We start from the raw sequence: 19,679 nt of genomic DNA, 5'->3' as shown, positions 1-19,679 counted from the left end.
GCAGGTTTGACACTTGGTTGTGTTCTTGTTTTGTAGCAGCATCCAACCACTATTTTAATTCCTACTAACATCGTATTTGCTGTTATAGTTTTACATTTTACTGTTGGCCATGAAGTGCTCTTTCTGGCAGCCTATTGCCTGAATAAAGCAGAATGTTACTCTGATCCAGAACCTGGAATATTTGCAAAACACAGAGCTCTTTGTGGTAGTAGTTAGTGAGCCAGCATATGAGAGGATCAGATCTGAACACTTCAAGCACTAGTGGCAGTCTCCCTCCATACCCTGAGTCCTAGCTATATTTATGTACATGTGGCAATATATGGCGCTGAAGGCAATAGCATGTATTTTGAAACTTCACAGATCATAGCTAGCAATTGGTACATATATTAAGTCTGAAGATGAAGAAACACTTTTAACACACTGCATTGGGAGGCACCAGCTTGCTGCGAGTCTAGCCTCCATTCCTAGAGATCTTGCAAAGTGCTGTGCACCTTCTTTAGTCTGTGAGGAATTGAAAGTATAAAGTGAGTCAGCACTTATGCATTAAAGCACCTTTCAAGATTAGGCACTTATGCAGTACAAAAGGCCTGGAATTACCACCCACCTGTAACTATATGAGAGCCTACCTTATTGGCACAACTCGTGCACCAGCAGATTCTAGGAACTTCACATATGAAGCAGCAATGTAGGAACTTCCAAATCTACTGAAACTTGTAAAGTCACACTCCTGTGCCAATATCCCTACAGTGTCCAGAAAACAGAGAGGATTGCTACTACACAAATCACAGTAGTTACAGTCCAGAAGAAGGCAAATTAAATCAAGACTCTCATTCTTTTCACTAACTGATTTGATTCATATACTACATTGAGTAGTATTATACTTAATGATTTACCACGAAGTATGAGAAAATTGGAATAATAAGCAAACAAGCTTGCTTAGTAATGGGGTATCAAATGAAACCATTTTAACAGTTTGATTTTAAATTCCCTGCCTTATTTGATTAGTTCCACAACTTCTTATAAACACATTTTCTATATTTAATTTGTTTAGAGCATAACTAAAATATCTTTATTTATCAAAGCACTTTAAAGACAAGGTCCAAGTTCCAAAGAGTTTAAAATCAAATCCCTGACCCTGCAGCCTAATCTATAGTTGGACCACTGGCCCCACACAGTGAATCAAGAGGATTACATAAGAGTTCACAAAAAGAAAAGGAGTACTTGTGGCACCTTAGAGACTAACAAATCTATTTGCATAAGCTTTCGTGAGCTACAGCTCACTTCATCGGATGCATTCAGATGTTCAGTCTCATCCACACAGATTGGACTGCAATATTGGGACCATAGTTATATGCATCAGAGTTGAGATGACAGGCAACACAGGTTATTTACTTTACATCTAATGTTGCAGGCTTTTTTTTGTGGTGGCAGGCGGTGTTTTAGAATTTTCCATTTTCACCTTCTTATGGATTATTTATATTTTCAAACACATCAGAAATACTAAAAACCGTATCTTAAACATTAGCCATACAAAAACCTACAATAAGGTCCATTTGTAATTCTAAAACTAATACCATTTTAGGCCCTAATCCTTCAGACACTTACTCTTGCACTTAACTTTAAGCATATGAGTAGTCCCATTAAAATCACAAGTTCTTAACTTGAAGCACATACATTGTATGTCTGCAGGATTGGGGACTTAGACAATACCTTTTCATGAGGATTTACACAAAGATATTTGGACATTTTCTAAATGTCCATTATGCAGCACATAGCCAGACCAGAACACTGCATTAGAACTTTTCTAGACTGTTGTGTAGCTGTGCCACATGACTCACTGTATCACACATTCTGGAAACAGCGAAAGTGAAAAAAACCTAGTTTCCTGACTAATTGCTTACTATTTTTACTTTACACATGGAAAGCAAAGAGCTGGTAACAAACAAACCAGCTCTGGAAAAGGAAACTTTTTTTTTTTTAAACAAAATCAACACTTGTTCTTACTTCAAGAGGGAGCAGAGGGGCTTTTCTGAAAAAGTTGAGAGGGCGGGTGGGGGGGAGGGGACTCCCGAGTATCCATGTGCCTCGGTCCCGCACCCGTAAGATGGAGATAACTGTACTTCCTTAGCTCTCAGGTGTTCTGAAGATGAATACTCCAATAGGGCCAGTCTACGCGAGAAGCGCTACATCAGTGCAGCTGCACATCTAGTGAAGATGCTCTATGCCAACGGGAGAGCACTCTCTCCTCAGCATAATTACTCCACCTCCATGTGAGGCAGAAGGTTGTCAGGCGAGCCTCTCCTGCTGACATACCGCTTGCGTGGCCAGCGCTGAGGTCGCTGTAACTTACATTGCTCAGGGGGGTGGCTTGGTCCCACCCCTGAGTGACATACGTGATATTGACTTAAGTGATAGTGCAGACCTACCCTAAAACAGGTTTCAGAGTAGCAGCTGTGTTAGTCCGTATTCGCAAAAAGAAAAGGAGTACTTGTGGCACCTTAGAGACTAACAAATGTATTTGTTAGTCTCTAAGGTGCCACAAGTACTCCTTTTCTTTCTGCCCTAAAACAGTTTCTCAATGACAGGTCCAGCGCTGGTCCCTGATATCTCCCTGATAGTTTAGGAAGGCAGCAAGCCAGCCCCTGGTATCAAAAGGGTTGAGAAACCCTGCTCTAAAAGATTAGGAAGTGCTCAGATCCTACCGCAGTGGGAGTATATCGGTATATAGATAGATAGGAGTATATACAGTGGATAGATACAGTCAAATAGTCTTACGCCTGATGAGTCAGTGCAGGCTACGTTGTTATTGCTGAGGCTGACACTATCCTAACAGGTGAGACGGGTCGGCGGCGAGAGGATGGCCCCTTGTTGACACAATGAAGCTTTGTACTCAGGATGTCAACACCGCCCTCCCCACAGAGGTGGCAGACCTGGATGGGGGGGAAGGAGGGGAGTTTTGGAGGAAGGAGAAGGTATTTTTACCTTATTTTAATGCTTTCCCCCAATTGACCCTCTCGTGTTAACATCTGCCCTAACCACCCTCTGCTCCCTCCTCTCTACGGGGGGGGGGTGTGTGGCTCCCCCCCCGCGAACACGGGGGCACGGCTCCCCCCCCCGAACACGGGGGCACGGCTCCCCCCCCCCCGAACACGGGGGCACACCTCTCGCACGCAGGGGCTGTCATGGTGCCCGCCGCGCCCCGGCTCCCTGCCCCTGCGCTTCTTACCAATGATGGGCCTCCCGTTGCTGCCCCCCCGGCGGCTCCCCGACACCACGGAGGCCAGAGCATTGGCGCAGAGGAGGAGGAAGAGGAGGAGGCGGACGCCCGGCGGGCAGCGCGGCCCGGGACAGCGCAGCATGGCTCCCTCGTCGCCGCCCGGCCCAGCACTGGCTCGGCGGCGCCCCGAGCGCGCCGCCCTTCCTGCGGGGTGGGCCCCGCCTTCCCCGGGCTGCACCCTGGGAAACGTAGTTCCGCTGCGGGGCTCCGCCGGAGGAAGGGGCTCTGCGGGGCGGGGCCACATGGCTTCCCCCACGTGCCCGAAAGCCCGGGGCCAGGCAGTCAGAGCCCCCGGGGCAAGCCGGGCAGCCCCAGCGGCTGGTGGGAGGAGCTGGAGGCAGGGGAGGAGCAGGCGTAAACACGAGAGCAGAGAGCCTGAGGGGTACCAATGCCTGGGCTACCCCACCCCTCCCCGGTGTGCTGCGACCGACGGACTGTCCTGGGCCAGGGGCATCGCTGGCTCGCTCTGTTACTCTGGGAGGAAAAGCGGGTAATACTCATTTTATCAAAGGCTCCCTCACTTCCTGCATACACAACTCTTTGGACCACATTGGTACTGTATTATTTCTCTGGCCCTTTCTTCATGTAGAGTTGTAGATCTGTGTGGAAGGGGTTTGCACTATCAGGAACTCGGACCGGGAATACAGCACTAAGGCGTCTTTGTGCTTTCTCAACCGGTGAGCTCTTTAAACTTAGCTCCAGTTCAAGAACTAAACTTAGCAGGCTCTTATTTAAAGGATTGTGGTTTCTCTGTGTCTCTTTCCTCCCGTCAAAGTGAGTGCATTCAGATAAACTCCATGAAGTGGCTGAAAACTGGCCCAAACGCCAACATATTGCTCTTCGGTTGTAGTTGAAAGTGCGGTTGTTGTCTTTGTTGTCAACCGACCCTGAATGCAGCCTAAGAACACAGCTGTGAAAGCTGACATGCTGTTCCCTGGCCTCCACTTTCACTTTGCCAGGTCATCTCTGAAAAACTGATTAAATGGGCACCACACTGAGTGATAGTACATAATATACTAGCTGCTGCTGCTGCATGCAGTGCCAGTGCCTCCAGTAAAGCTCTGGGCTACATTTGTTTACTATTTTTTTCTTTCCTTCCTTTTGTGTTTTTAAAAAAAATTTTGCCAATACAGATCTAAAACAACACACTCACAGAGAAAGAGAAACAATAAATAAACAGGTTTCAGAGTAGCAGCCGTGTTAGTCTGTATTCGCAAAAAGAAAAGGAGTACTTAGAATCATAGAATCATAGAATATCAGGGTTGGAAGGGACCCCAGAAGGTCATCTAGTCCAACCCCCTGCTCAAAGCAGGACCAAGTCCCAGTTAAATCATCCCAGCCAGGGCTAACAAATTTGTTAGTCTCTAAGGTGCCACAAGTACTCCTTTTCTTTTTAATAAATAAACACACAGTACTAAGGCAATTGGACTGATCCTGTGCCCTTTGAAGTAAATGTCAAAAATCAGCCATGATAATAGGGATCAGTAATGATACCACACTGAAGGGTTAATACAATGCCCAGCTAAGTCAGCAATGCCCATGTGAATTCAATAGGTACTGTTGTCAGATGTTCAGCTGTGTGTGTGTGTTTTCCCTATGTGCTATCCCATCTCTGAGCAGACAGCTGGCACGGCAGACCTCAAGCAAACTTCTTAATGACCACAAAATCCGTTAAGGTGTGAAGGTGCTTGGTCCAGTTTATTGTCAACAAAGCACAGTCCTAGCTCCCCAGATCAATGTCTACAGTTACATTAGCACATGTATGCCTGTGACAATGGATGCAGCTCAGTCAATGGCGGGAGTTTCCATTTCCCCCTCGGCTGACCAAAGACACTCTCTGTGAGATACCTCTTTATGCACAGATACAAACAAGTTACGTATTACTCCTGACATATCTAGGTGCCACTCTCTGATGTATTTGGGTGCCACCCATTACCTTGTACATGTTGGTTTGATCAAAACATCTCTATCCATCATGCTGTCATCCTGATCTTATCTTTAGGATGGGTCAGCATGTTCCTGTTATTTGGGGGGAAAGTGCTGGTATCAAGGTGTTCTAGTACCATCTTTCTGGAATGTGTTTGCATATATATTCATATGCCTAGCACTACAGGAACGCCTCACTTAACATTGTCCTGGTTAACGTTGTTTCATCTATTAGGAAACAAGCTCATTTAAAGTTGTGCAATGCTCCCTTATAATGTCGTTTGTCAGATGCCTGCTTTGTCCACTGTTTGCAGGATTCTCTGGAAGAGCAGCCACTCCTTGGGGGGATTAGAACCAGGGGGGCTGGCAGCCCCCCTCCCATCAGCTCCCCTAAATTCCCTGTAAGGTATGTGGCTCAGCAGCTGCCCAGCAGCAGTTCAGGTGGCCCTTCCCCTACTGCTGTGCTGCTCCTGCCCTGCCCTCTGCCTTGGAGCTGCCCCCAGGAGCTTCCTGCTTGCTGTGGGGGAGGGGTGCTGATATCAGGATGTCCCCCTGCTCCTGCCACCCCCCATACCCCCTCTCCACAAAGTGGAGGAGGGGACAGGGCTCAGGGACAGAAAGGAAGGAGCTTGCTGGAAGCTGTTGCTTCCTGTCTGAACTGGCTGATCTGCTTAAAAGGGCGATGTACTTGCATGGGCAATGCACGTCTCTCTCTCTCACTCATGCACGCACACTCCAGCACTTTGGAAAGTCAGCACCTGTGCAGCCGTGCATGTGCTGTCAGGAGGAGAGAATGGTGTGCTCCAGCTGGATAGGGTGGGCTCATCATCATATTCAGTTTTTACAGGGAAGTGTTTGTAGCTACTGCCCTGCATCTATTGTGTTTGCTCCCTCCTGCCTCAGTCCATGCTGCCTTGTAGAGTACGAGGCTACATTAACAACAGCGTATTAATCCTTGAGGGCTCGGCCGAGTGCTAGTTTATCATTTAGCAGCAAGGCATTCCCTGGGAAATATTTCACCCTCTTACTCCACCCTCTCAACCAAGCTTCACAATCATTCATTGCTGTCTACAATATTAAACTGTTTGTTTAAAATTGTTTAAAACTTATACTGTATATATATATCATGACTTTTGTCTGGAAAAAAAATTTCCCTGGCACCTAACTCCTATTTACATAAATTCTTATGGGGAAATTCGTTTAATTAACATTGAAATTAACATCCTTTCACATAAAGTTGTATTTTTCAGGAACGTAACTACAACGGTAAGTGAGAAGCTACTGTACTTAGGAATGTGTGTTTCTGCAGTATTAGCCCTGTTCTTGCCAGATTCTGTGAGCAGAGTTTGCCTCTTGCTTTAAATAACTTTGCTTTATATCAGCCCAGGCTTCAGGCCTGATACAAGACCTCTGATACATGGGCTTATGTTTCAGCCCCTCTTCCTCCTACAGGTATAATGGCCTCAATTCAGCAGTCTATGCCTATTGACTTTAAATGGGACTTATGAATATATTTTCAAAATGCTTTGCTGAATTGGGCCTGTTTCAAGGCCAGAAACATAATTCATGAAACTCTCAAATGTTCCTCTCTCCACATCTCAGCCAAAAATTCTATATGTCACTTTCCAGTACCCCTGCGTATAATATCCAGAGGACTACCGTGAATTAAACTCATCTTTTTCCTGTTTTATTCTGCTGCTAGGAGATTAAGGGGTCACTAATGGCAAGTATTTAAAATAAAATGAAATAATTCTTCAAACTAGTCCATATCTTTATCCTATTGAAGCCTAAGGCACAATTCTCATTGACTTTAATGGGATCAAGATGTGGCCTGCAGCCATACGTAATCAGTTCACAAAGTCAAATACTGTAGCTGGAATTCCAAAGGGAGTTGATAATTGTGTGCCCTATAACAGCATTTGTCGCTTGTTAATGCTATTACACTCAGCCCAATGTCTATGATATGGAAGGAAGAAGCAGAAGGAAGGGTTGTACCAGAGACAGATGGAAAAAGGGAGAAGAGAGAAATAAATATAAATACACTCAAGTATCTATGGAGCCAAAAAGGCATGGCCATCGTCACCCCAGCTGCTCAGTATGTTGTATCTCCTTTCCCCACCTTTCATCTGTCATTTTAAATCTCTTTAGGTTGTAAGATTTTGGGGACAGGGACTGCCTCCCCTCTGTATCTGCATAGCACGTTTTGGGTGCTACTGTAATGTAAGGACTTGATTGTGGAGTCACTCCAAGCTTTAAGTAAAAAACAGCACTTACCTGAGGTGCCCCAGGAGCAAATCAGAGACTGAACTGAGTCTCAGGGAGTCATGATTCAATCCTTGATTCCCACTTTGCTCCAGGGAGAGATGTAATCTGTGGAAGCACTTTCCCTGACATGTATTAGGTCCCCCTTCATGCCAGCTCAGCAGTGCTGGCAGAGAGATTGGGGCTGAGGTATAGTCTTTCTCCCAACCTGCATGGAAGGGGGAGTAGCAGTGACTCATGATGCAAGTAACCTACATAGGCATGTAGTGGTGTCTTATGCATCCTTACTCAGGTGCATATGGAGAGCCATAATCTTCCCCAAATAAATAAATGAATAGGAAATTATAATATTTGCTACAGTAAAACAGAGGTAACCAAGCCCCATGCTTCAGAGTGTCAGCTGATCTCCCCAGAGGATGAGAATCAATTTTCCAGGGTCGATAATGCACGATTACTATGGGGCAGTATTACAGTAAAGTGTATTTTGTTTTGTGTTTTACTTTTTTCAGCAGCTTCGTTTATAGGTCACTGGTGGAAGTGGGTTACCGGACATGAGGGCCTCTTGGTCCCATCAACTTTATCGTTGACAAATGCTATGTTTCTATTTAATATTGGAATTTTATTCCTGTCCTGATTCATAAAGGTTTAAAGAAATCAGTAATTGGGACTTAACATTCATTCTTTCTCTACCTTTTAAACATTGCACATAGTATATGGTCAAATGACTGAAACTACTGTGGGTTTGGTCAAATCAACCAAAATAAGAGCCAGGAAATTAGCCAAATGCCTAAAGTCATTCACTGCATTAAGTAAATAAGGGCGGGGGGAATCATTTTGTGGTTGGACACTCACGTTTAAACTTGCATTCTCTAGAGAGCTGTTAGCTTCTCTTATGGCATTTATGTATTTCTTGTTATTACTATATGCTCTTTGTATTACAGCAGTTGACCTGCCATGTCCCAACATACTTCTTACTGTACTAATATACTGAGAGCTATTAGTAAATATTAATCATTATGATTCTTTTCTATATTGACATCTCATGATTTCTTGGCCAAAAAAAATCCCAGAATCGTTTGTTGTGTTAGCCAAAAGTATTGTTAAATCCCAATGTTAAAGAGTGTTTTCTTTTGGACTAATGAATGTTTGTAATCATAATAGGCTGGTGCTCAATTATTAGTGATGTTTTTACTGAACTTTAGCTGACCCTAGTGAGTTATCAATAAGCTGCATTTTAGCTGGACCTTAGTTGTTATAAAATAATGGATTGTGTGTTCTTCTACTCTGACTCTCAACCCTTAGGAAAATGTGTCCAGGTGGCCAGAAAGGAACCGTTTGTAATTAATAAATGCAGGTGTTTTCTGTGATTAAAAAGATAATGATCTACCGAGAGATGCTTTTAGTTTATCAGAAATGACTGTCACAGATGCTTGCTGTCATAAATTCACTGTAACTGATAAAATATTAGTAATTAACAAAATGGACAGGAAACATTTGGTATAGCAGATGTGTTCTATAATCGATATAACAGCAAATCATGTATTGATTAATGTCTAAGAATTAAGAGTTTATTGTGATTACAGATGTCCCAGTAGTAATAAAATAGCTACAGATGTCATTGGCTTATTTGATTAGGTAAAGTTAGATTTTTCAAAATAAGATCAAAGCATGAGAGAGAACGATTTTAAAGGATTTTCCATGTCCTACACCAGTATATAAGATGTAATTCTGTGAGCTAGTTAGAACACTGCAGTGCAGTGAATTTCCCCAGACTGGTTTGGTATGTATACATTTCCTTTCTGTACTTTGCTGTGTTAATCTTTGACTAATAACCTCTGATTAAATAATTCCAGTTGAGCCAATTATCTGACGTCTTGCACTGTTGTTATTGTTATTAAATTCAAAACACACAACAGAGCTTACCATCTAAATAGATAAGATAGACAAAAGGTGGGAGAAGCAAGAGAGCTACAGAAAGGGGAAGTAACGGTGCCCAAAGTCATGAAGCAGGTCAGTGGAACAGCCAGAAATAAACCCCAGGTCTCCTGACTCCAAGTCCAATCAATGATGCTGCCTCCCCAGTTAAATTCAGCACATTCTCTCTCCTGCCATGCCCACCTTGATCTTGGCAATGTGAGCTCAGCTGCAGACATCACACATTTCTTCAGTTCCAAGGCTCCTCTGAAGTCAGCCCGCTGACCAAGGGCCCCATCACTAGCTAGGGACTGCCGGAGTGCAGTAGTAAGCTCAGTGCAAAGAAGCATGATAAATTGGAGAGAAGCTGGCCTGGAGACTGTTATTGTGACTGTGCCTATGCTGTGTATGACTCAAAAGCTGAATCATGGTCTAAGGCTTAGATACAGTGGTGACATTATAACGACATTGGCTAAAACTAAAAATAAAAAGAAGATTTGTCCCCTAATCAGAAATTTCTAAAACAGACCCAGATTTTATTGCCAATATTTTTAATGAACATATTTCCATTCTGGATAGCATCAAGTAAAATGCTTTGCACATGCATAATACGGCAGGGATCAGTGAGTCTGTGAGAACAGCAGATGGCTTATATACATCTGAGGAGTTTTTAAATATTAAACAAATAAATGAAGGTTGGAGAGGAGTGTCACACATACATCTTGTTGGGTGGTTAATCGGGCAGAAGAGACATCCCAAATTTTAATTGTCTCCATTTAATTTAATATTGCCTAAATGAAGCACTTTCGTTTTTTTCTTGTCTACTTTCGAAGCCTCTGTATCTAGATTATAGTTTATCAAAAAGTTCAACCATAAGTACACAATGAAGAAACTATCAAAAACACTGGCGGTAGTTAAACTATGAGATGGTATTTATTTTTAATTTCTTTTCATATAATTAATCATCCATCTGTCTGGATCGTAATCCTCAATGTACCTTATATTACAGCCATGTGTAAAAAATATGCCTTGAATTCATGGCAAGCTAAACGTATAAGCTGTGATACAACAGAAAAGGTGTAGCTAGTAATGTTTGCTAGTGAAGTTTGCAATGCAGTCCATGTAAGCTTAACTGAAAAATGCAGAATTACCCCTTCAGTTACTGCCCACCGGGCACCTGTCCATATTGCTGAGTTCCTCTGTGCTGAACAAAGCCATCAACTCCCATTTTAAAGTAGTTTTTCCCAAGTAGCTATTTCTCAGTGTAAGCCCCAGGCCAGAAGGAATTGAGCAGGCACTCTTCAACCTGATGATGAGTAATCCCAGTAAGGCTCAGCCTAGTGCCAGGCATAGCACTACTAAGCAGGCTGATATCTGTGACTTCAGAATGTCTGCTCCAGACTTGTCAGCAACGAAGCCTCTCGGCTGAATATTCAGTTCTAATGAAGTGCATGGAAGACTTGTCCTTGCTCCTGCCAGGCTTTTATGGACAGAAGTGGTGGCAATGTCCAAACAGAAAAACACAGTTAAGAGGTCACGCTACAGAAATCTAATAGTTCGACTTCTTTACAGGTTGGTGGGGGCTGAAGATAGTGAAATGAAGAAGGGGGTTGACATCTGTGAAGGAGGGGGGTGCTGAAGTTTCAAACCTTGACAAACCCTCAAGCAGTGGGAGAATAATACATTATTCTTGGCTGCAAAATGTAATTTTAAATTAAAACCACAGCTTGACATACCCTCCCCTATTGCTACACAGGTATAAACTTCAGCTTCTATTTAAATAAATAGGAGACCATTATAATCATTGCCTGTTTGAGCATCATCATAATTCCTTCATACTTGACATAGAAAACTATATTGTATGTAGTATTGTTGTAGCTGTGTTGGTCCCAGATATTAGAGAGACAAGGTGGCAGGGTGGTGCTGGGGGGCTTATGGGTGCTATATCCACCCCAAAATTTACCTTAGCACCCCCGTATCCACACCTTCCAACGCAAAGGTGAAAAGGGCTGAAGCCAAGCTGGGGCTAGAGCCATGCCCGGTCTCCAGCACAGGGCCCGCTGCCCCACAGCAGGGGGCCAGCAGCTGAGCCCCACTGTGGCATGCAGTGTGTTCCTGGTAGAAGTTCAGGGATGGGATGAATAAACCACATGGGAAAGAGAAGGTGCAAGCATTCAGGATCGGTGAGTTGGGAGGTGGGGGAAGTTGGGAGTCTCTCTGCGCATGGCAGGCAGGTTAGGGAAGGGGGGTTGAGGAGAGGAGTTGGGTGGCAGGTTGGGGGGATTATGGGAGGGGAGCTGGGTGGGGCAATTGGGGGGTTAGGCGAGGGGGGCTTGGGAGGGTTAAGGAGGCGAGCTGGGGGGGGATTCCCAGGCTCCAGCCCCAGCTGAAGCTGCAGGTCAGGGGTGCACAGCCGCAGCTCCAGCCACAGCCATGGGGGAAGTGCACAGCCCCGGCTCCGGCTGCAGCTGCGAGGGGGATGCACAGCCCTGGCTCTGGCCGAAGCCATGGACTGGGGAATCACAGCTCCAGCTCTGCCACTGACAGCTGAAGCTGAAGTCACAGAGGTCCGGAAAAGTCACGGAATCTGTGACTTCCATGACTTCTGTAACTAAATTGTATCCTTATAAATAAGCCACAAAAGGCTTGAAAGTTTTGAATATGTTTATGTATACATATGTAAGATAGGGAGATCTTAATATATGCATATATATTACGATATATGCATGTATATTAATATATGCACGTATATTACCTAGCCTTCCTACAATAATTTTATTTGAGAAAACCAAAGTTAATATTTTTTGTAAACTCAAAACAAATTCAAAACTTCAAACAGTTGTCTGAAAGTGTTTTAATGCTAATATTTCATCTATTTGACATTTTATCCATGTATTTTCTCCAAGTCTCAGATGTAATTTATTACATCTTTCTTGGAAGCTATTTTTTGGTTATAAACTGGTTGGATATTTTTAGTGCATTAAATGAAAAATAAAATAAAATGGCCAACTGAAAAAACTTTTTTTTTCTGTATCTTACATCAGTGAGTTCATTTAATCCCAACGAATTAAATTGAGCTAAAAAAAATTTAGGCTGGACAACTGGCAACATTTCCTAATTCTGTGGGTTAGTAAATTGTGAAACAGTGTCACAAAGGAAGTGGTGGAGGCCGCATTGCTAAAGTGCTTAAAATTAGATTGAGCACTTGTGTATACTGGGTTATAACAGTTCTCTATATTTGTACATATTTAAATAGTTGCTAAATATGGTCCCAGTAGATGGTGGTCAAGAATGCAGACCATATTTCCTTGGTTTTGCAGGATCAATAAACTTTTTGTTGTATGTAATTCTGTTTTTGTTCTATTTTTTCATGGCTGGGTGCTGTTGTCTTCCTTTGGTTCCTGCTGAGCAGAGCAAGCTAAGGGCTTGTCTTCACTAAGGGCTAAGTTGGCACTGCTGAGATCGATGCAGCAAGTATCGATTTAGCAGGTCTGGTGAAGACAGGATAAGTCAATTGGAGAATACTCTCCCATCCACTTTGGTACTCAGCTCCCCAAGCCCCGGTCTACATTAGGCGTTGAGGTCGAATTTAGCAGCATTAAATCGATGTAACCCTGCACCTGTCCACATGACAAAGCCCTTTTTTCCGACTTAAAGGGCTCTTAAAATCGATTTCCGTACTCCACCCCCAACAAGGGGATTAGTGCTGCAATCGGTTTTGCCTGGTCGAATTTGGGGTATTGTGGACGCAATTAGATGGTGTTGGCCTCCAGGAGCTATCCCAGAGTGCTCCATTGTGACCGCTCTGGACAGCACTCTCAACTCAGATGCACTGAACAGATAGACAGGAAAAGGCCCACGAACTTTTGAATTTCAATTTGTTTGGCCAGCGTGGCAAGCTGCAGGTGACCATGCAGAGCTCATCAGCAGAGGTGACCATGCAGAGCTCATCAGCAGAGGTGACCATGATGGAGTCCCAGAATCGCAAAAGAGCTCCAGCATGGACCGAACGGGAGGTACGGGATCTGATCGCAGTATGGGGAGAGGAATCCGTGCTATCAGAACTACGTTCCAGTTTTCGAAATGCCAAAACATTTGTTAAAATCTCCCAGGGCATGAAGGACAGAGGCCATAACAGGAACCCGAAGCAGTGCCGCGTAAAACTTAAGGAGCTGAGGCAAGCCTACCAGAAAACCAGAGAGGCGAACGGCCGCTCTGGGTCAGAGCCCCAAACATGCCACTTCTATGATGAGCTGCATGCCCTTTTAGGGGGTTGTTTGACTCCTTCAATGGAGATGGAGGCAACACAGAAGCAGATTTTGGGAACGAGGAAGACGATGATGATGGGGTTGTAGATAGCTCACAGCAAACAAGCGGAGAAACCGGTTTTCCCGACAGCCAGGAACTGTTTCTCACCCTGGACCTGGAGCCAGTACCCCCCGAACCCACCCAAGGCTGCCTCCCGGACCCGCCAGGTGGAGAAGGGACCTCTTCTCTTAAAAGGTACCTTTTAAAATACTATAAAAGGTTTAAAAGCCAGCATGTTTAGTGATTAATTTGCCCTGGCATTCGTGGCTCTCGTGGATATACTCCCAAAGCCTTTGCAAAAGGTTTCTGGGGAGGGCAGCCTTATTCCATCCACTATGGTAGGACACTTTACCATTCCAGGCCAGTAGCACGTACTCGGGAATCGTAGAACAAAGCATTGCAGTGTATGTTTGCTGGCGTTCAAACAACATCCGTTCTTTATCTCTCTGTGTTATCCTCAGGAGAGTGATATCATTCATGGTCACCTGGTTGAAATAGGGTGCTTTTCTTAAGGGGACATTCAGAGGTGCCCGTTCCTGCTGGGCTGTTTGCCTATGGCTGAACAGAAATATTCCCCGCTGTTAGCCATGCGGTGGGGGGAGGCAAAATGCGACCTTGTAACGAAAGCACATGTGCTATGTTTGTAATGTTAACAGCAAGGTTTACCATGAAAGAGTATACCCATTGTTCTATAAAATGTGTCTTTTTAAATACCACTATCCCTTTTTTTTTCTCCACCAGCTGCATGTGTTTCAAGGATCACAGGATCTTCTCCTTCCCAGAGGCTAGCGAAGATTAGAAGGCAAAAAAACCGCACTCGCGATGAAATGTTCTCTGAGCTCATGCTGTCCTTCCACACTGACAGAGCACAGACGAATACATGGAGGCAGACAATGTCAGAGTACAGGAATGCACAAAATGACCAGGAGGAGAGGTGGTGGGCTGAAGAGAGGGCTGAAGCTGAAAAGTGGCAGCAGCGTGATGAGAGGAGGCAGGATTCAATGCTGAGGCTGCTGGAGGATCAAACTAATATGCCCCAGCGTATGGTTGAGCTGCAGGAAAGGCAGCAGGAGCACAGACCGCCTCTACAGCCCCTGTGTAACCAACCTCCCTCCTCTCCAAGTTCCATAGCCTCCTCACCCAGACGCCCAAGAATGCGGTGGGGGGGCCTCCGGCCACCCAGCCACTCCACCCCAGAGCATTGCCCAAGTAACAGAAGGCTGGCATTCAATAAGTTTTAAACTTTTAAAGTGCTGTGTGGCCTTGTCCTTCCCTCCTCCACCACCCCTCCGGGGCTACCTTGGTAATTATCCCCCTATTTGTGTGATGAATTAATAAAAAATGCATGAATGTGAAGCAACAATGACTTTATTGCCTCTGTAAGCGATGATCGAAGGGAGGTGGGGAGGGTGGTTAGCTTACAGGGAAGTAGAGCGAACCAAGGGGCCTTGTTTCATCAAGGAGAAACAAACAGAACTTTCACACCGTAGCCTGGCCAGTCATGAAACTGGTTTTCAAAGCTTCCCTGATGCACACCGCACCCTCCTGTGCTCTTCTAACTGCCCTGGTGTCTGGCTGTGCGTAACCAGCAGCCAGGCGATTTGCCTCAATCTCCCACCCCGCCATAAACATCTCCCCCTTACTCTCACAGATATTGTGGAGCGCACAGCAAGCAGTAATAACAGTGGGAATATTGGTTTCGCTGAGGTCTAACCGAGTCAGTAAACTGCGCCAGTGCGCTTTTAAATGTCCAAATGCACATTCTACCACCATTCTGCACTTGCTCAGCCTGTAGTTGAACAGCTCCTGACTACTCTCCAGGCTGCCTATGTATGGATTCATGAGCCATGGCATTAAGGGGTAGGCTGGGTCCCCAAGGATAACTATAGGCATTTCAACATCCCCAACGGTTATTTTCTGGTCTGGAAAGAAAATCCCTTTCTGCAGCTTTTGAAACAGACCAGAATTCCTGAAGATGCGAGCGTCATGTACCTTTCCCGGCCATCCCACATTGATGTTGCTGAAATGTCCTTGTGATCCACCAGTGCTTGCAGCACTATTGAAAAGTATCCCTTGCGGTTTATGTACTCGCTGGCTTGGTGCTCCGGTGCCAAGATAGGGACATGGGTTCCGTCTTTGGCTCCACCACAGTTAGGGAATCCCATTGCAGCAAAGCCATCCACTATGACCTGCACATTTCCCAGGGTCACTACCCTTGATATTAGCAGATCTTTGATTGCGTTGGCTACTTGCATCATAGCAGCCCCCACAGTAGATTTGCCCACTCCAAATTGATTCCTGACTGACCAGTAGCTGTCTGGCGTTGCAAGCTTCCACAGGGCTATTGCCACTCGCCATTGGCGTCTGTACAGAAAAAAGGTGCGGAACGATTGTCTGCTGTTGCCCTGACAGAGGAAGGGGTGACTGACGACATGGCTTACAGGGTTGGCTTACAGGGAATTAAAATCAACAAAGGGGGTGGCTTTGCGAGAAACTGAATGGCCGCCTCAAGGATAGAACTCAAAACCTCAAGAATAGAACACAAAACGGGGTTTAGCAGGCCGTTGATTTCACAGAGGGAGGGAGGGAGGAGAAAATGAATACAAAACAAATCTGGTCTATTTCCTGTTTTGAGCCATTTCATCTATCTTTATACATCTTGCTGGCAGCAGACTGTGCAGTACGACCGCTAGCCATCATCACCTCCTGGGTGCTTGGCAGAAGATGGTGCAGTATGACTGCTGGCCATCATCTTCTGCTGGCTGCAGATTAAAAGACAATGCACTGCCGGTAGGACTGAATCACCATGAGACGAAACAAGGGAAACGACCTGGCTGAGTCACTCCCAGGCGCCCAGGCGCCCGGTTAAAAGAGCACCCAGGACTACGTCGACGACAGCTACCAGTCATACTGCACTGTCTGCTGCCAAAAGGAAATAAACTGCTGCTGTGTAGCAATGCAGTACCATGTCCGCCAGCACCCAGGAGACATACGGTGACGGTTAGCTGAGCGGGCTCCATGCTTGCCATGGTATGGCGTCTGCACAGGTAACTCAAGAAAAAAGGCGCAAAACGATTGTCTGCCCTTGCTTTTACGGAGAGAGGAACGGGAGCCTGACGATATGTACCCAGAACCACCCGCAACAATGTTTTAGCGCCATCAGGCACTGGGATTTCTACCCAGAATTCAAATAGGCGGTGGAGATTGTGGGAACTGTGGGATAGCTACCCACAGTGAAAGCTCCGGAAGTCGACGGTTGCCTCAGTACTGTGGACACAGTCCGCCGACTACATGCACTTAGAGCATTTGTGTGGGGACACACAGACTCAACTGTATAAAAACGCTTTCTACAAAACCGACTTCTATAAATTCGACCTAATTTCGTAGTGTAGACATACCCCAAGAGGTGGAAGCTATGTTGATAGGAGAGTGTCTCCTGTTGACATAGCGTGGTGTAAACACTGCTGTAAGTCGATCTAAGCTATGTTGAATTAAGTTACATATCTTACGTAACTTAACTAGTGTAACTTAGATTGACTTACCTCATTAGTGTAGACCAGGCTACTAAGGGAGAAGACTGTTGTGATGTTAAACACACTAACAAAGCACTGAGGGAAAGAATGGAAAGGTGGACGAGATTGATTAGATTGGCAGAAGCCAAAGAGGCTCATAAACTGGTCTCCAGCCCCTTTTCAAATTGTTCAAGTGAGAGCTGTGTAAAGCTGGAGGCTTCCAGAAAAAAAATTGTTTGCTCAGGAATAGTGATTGGATTGATGTTACCTGAATATATATGAGATGATTCAATCAATGTTTAAATGAATTTTAAATAAATTATATTATTTTTTTCAAATATAATAGAATTTTTCTCCCTTTACTGCACTAAAGTGGATCTAAAAACAACAGTTTTCATGCTACAGCTGTAGTGTAACAATCCCACTTCTCCTTCAGCCAAGCCACTATTAAAAATGAGTCGAGCTTCATTATTAGTTTGACTCAGCTCTCTTGGTGCAAAAATCAAATTGAGTTGATCATGGAGATAAAGGAGATGACTGAGATTTTCATAGAATCATAGAAATGTGGAGCTGGAAGCAACCTTGAGTGGTCAGAAAGTCCAACCTCCTGAACTGAGGCAGGCCCCAGAAAACCTAGGTCATTCCTAGGTGTTTGTCCAACCCGCTCTTAAAAATCTCCAGTGGTGGGGAATCCACAACCTCCCTTGGAAAGCCTATTCCAGCTTTAGCTATCCTTATAGTTGAAAGATTTTCCTAATATTTATCCTAAATTGCCTATTACTTCTTATCCTACCTTCAGTGGATATAGAGAACAATTTTTCACAGTCCTCTTTATAATAGCCTTTATATATTAAGAGACTGTTATGAGGTCCCCCCTCAGTCTTCTTTCCTCAAGGTTAAACACACCCAGTTTTGTTTAACTTCTCCTCATAGGTCTTTTATAATTTTTATTGCTCTCACCTGGGCCCTCTCCAATTTACCCCTATCTTTCCTAAAGTATGGGAACCAGAACTGGACACTACTCTTCCTGAAGTCTCCAAGTTCTTCCTTGGGGGATATCTCCACACCCACACCAAAAAGATATGATTGTTGATAGTTAGGAATATGAAAGAAAAAGTAGGGCAGTAAATCAAATTTCTGCTAGAGTTTTGTCCCCAGCTGCAGGGCAGAATCTTACCTCAGGAAAAAGTACTGGAGATGAAGAGGGAACAGGCAGCTTCTCCTGTCCTCCAGGGAGCCCAGAATACCCACTCAGGGCTCCCTAGAGCACTAAATAAGGTCCCATACAGAATGTCCACTGTTGTTCCACTGACTCATGGAGGTCGCTCTTCTGTACATAAACGTCAGATGTCAGCAAGCACTTGAGGAGGAGCTGTTGACACTGCACCTCATGTAGACTAGACTCCAGATTACTCCATCATAAATCATGGTTTTCTCTGTTTGGGAGCAGCTCAGCAGCCTGACCTCAACATTGTAGATCTCTGGCGCTTCATTGCAGGCCAGGTAATCATGCCAGCAAATGGCTTCCTTGCTGCCCTAACTGGCTCTCTGATAACATGACTCCAGTACAGCTCTGCTGCTGGAATTTATTCCACTGGTGGACGTCTGTGAAGGACACTGGGAGAAATGAAAAATAGGCCCATATCAACAGAAATAAATCTCCATTCAAAATTATGTTTTGCTTAGCTTGACTATTTTAAATGATTAAACTTTTGGTAAGGCAGCTCTTTTTATGGATAACTAGGCCATATTCGGCCCTGTGAGTTCGCCTTTACACTATTATTTGTAGTGGGGCCCTGTGATGGGGAGGTAGACCCAAGTTCATCCTTTTTGCCTAGGAAGGGCCACAGATGGGTGCAATCAGTGCAGACACTCAGGAGGGAGCATGTGACTGTAGAACATGTGACTGCCTGTGGGGACTGTATAAAGCCACACTCTAGGCTACCCTAAGACAAGATAGAATCAGGAATGATCTTGGCATTTTGGTTTCCATGGAGACTGGCAGGAGGACAGTTGTCTTGGGAAAGAGCTGTAGCTAAGGGTCTGGGGTGAGCTTGGGGAGAGCTAAATGGGTTGTAGTGAGTTGGGGCAGGAATGCAGGAGGTCAGTAACAAGATAGGGGAAAACCTGATACAAGTGTGACCGTGATCCCGTGGAGAAGGGCTAGAAAGAGCTATTGAGCCTCGAGCAGGACAAAAGGGACTTGAGGAATCTGGAGCCAAGCACAAGGAGTTGTATATACTTCTGTTTCATAACAGTGGAGGGGAAACTTTATTGCGAAATGCGAAATGTTGCGTTTCCAGCTTCATGGAGCTGGGCTGAGGAAAAAAAGAGAAACTGACGCGTGGCACCAAACCCAGAGGGGAAATTATGGCGATGCACTTACAGGCCCCAAGTGAGGTGGTGGGGAAGCACTGTGCAGTATCCTGCATGAACACTTAGTAAGAGAAACCTCCTGCCCCAAAGAGCTTCCAATCTAA

General features: G+C 44.9%; 1 protein-coding gene across 2 annotated transcripts in view; it reads right to left on the bottom strand.

The window, feature by feature from the left end:
* GGH (gamma-glutamyl hydrolase) overlaps positions 1–9,702 on the bottom strand; it is a 28,999-nt gene extending 19,297 nt beyond the window's left edge. The window contains exons 1-3 of one of the 2 annotated variants that reach the window (XM_038389156.2): positions 9,584–9,702; positions 3,227–4,251; positions 627–741 (exon numbers count right to left, since the gene is read on the bottom strand). In XM_038389156.2, coding sequence (XP_038245084.1) covers positions 627–741; positions 3,227–3,521 — 410 coding nt within the window. In that variant the 5' untranslated portion in view covers positions 3,522–4,251; positions 9,584–9,702. Of the gene's footprint in view, positions 1–626; positions 742–3,226; positions 4,252–9,583 lie in introns of those variants that run through there. The other variant, XM_043507803.1, reaches the window with a different exon arrangement.
* Positions 9,703–19,679: the final 9,977 nt, after the last annotated feature.

Source organism: Dermochelys coriacea, chromosome 2, assembly GCF_009764565.3.
Source record: "Dermochelys coriacea isolate rDerCor1 chromosome 2, rDerCor1.pri.v4, whole genome shotgun sequence".
Classification (NCBI taxonomy): Eukaryota; Metazoa; Chordata; order Testudines; family Dermochelyidae; genus Dermochelys; species Dermochelys coriacea.
Note: the sequence above shows the minus strand (reverse complement) of the source record. Positions and strands in the feature narration are given on the sequence as shown.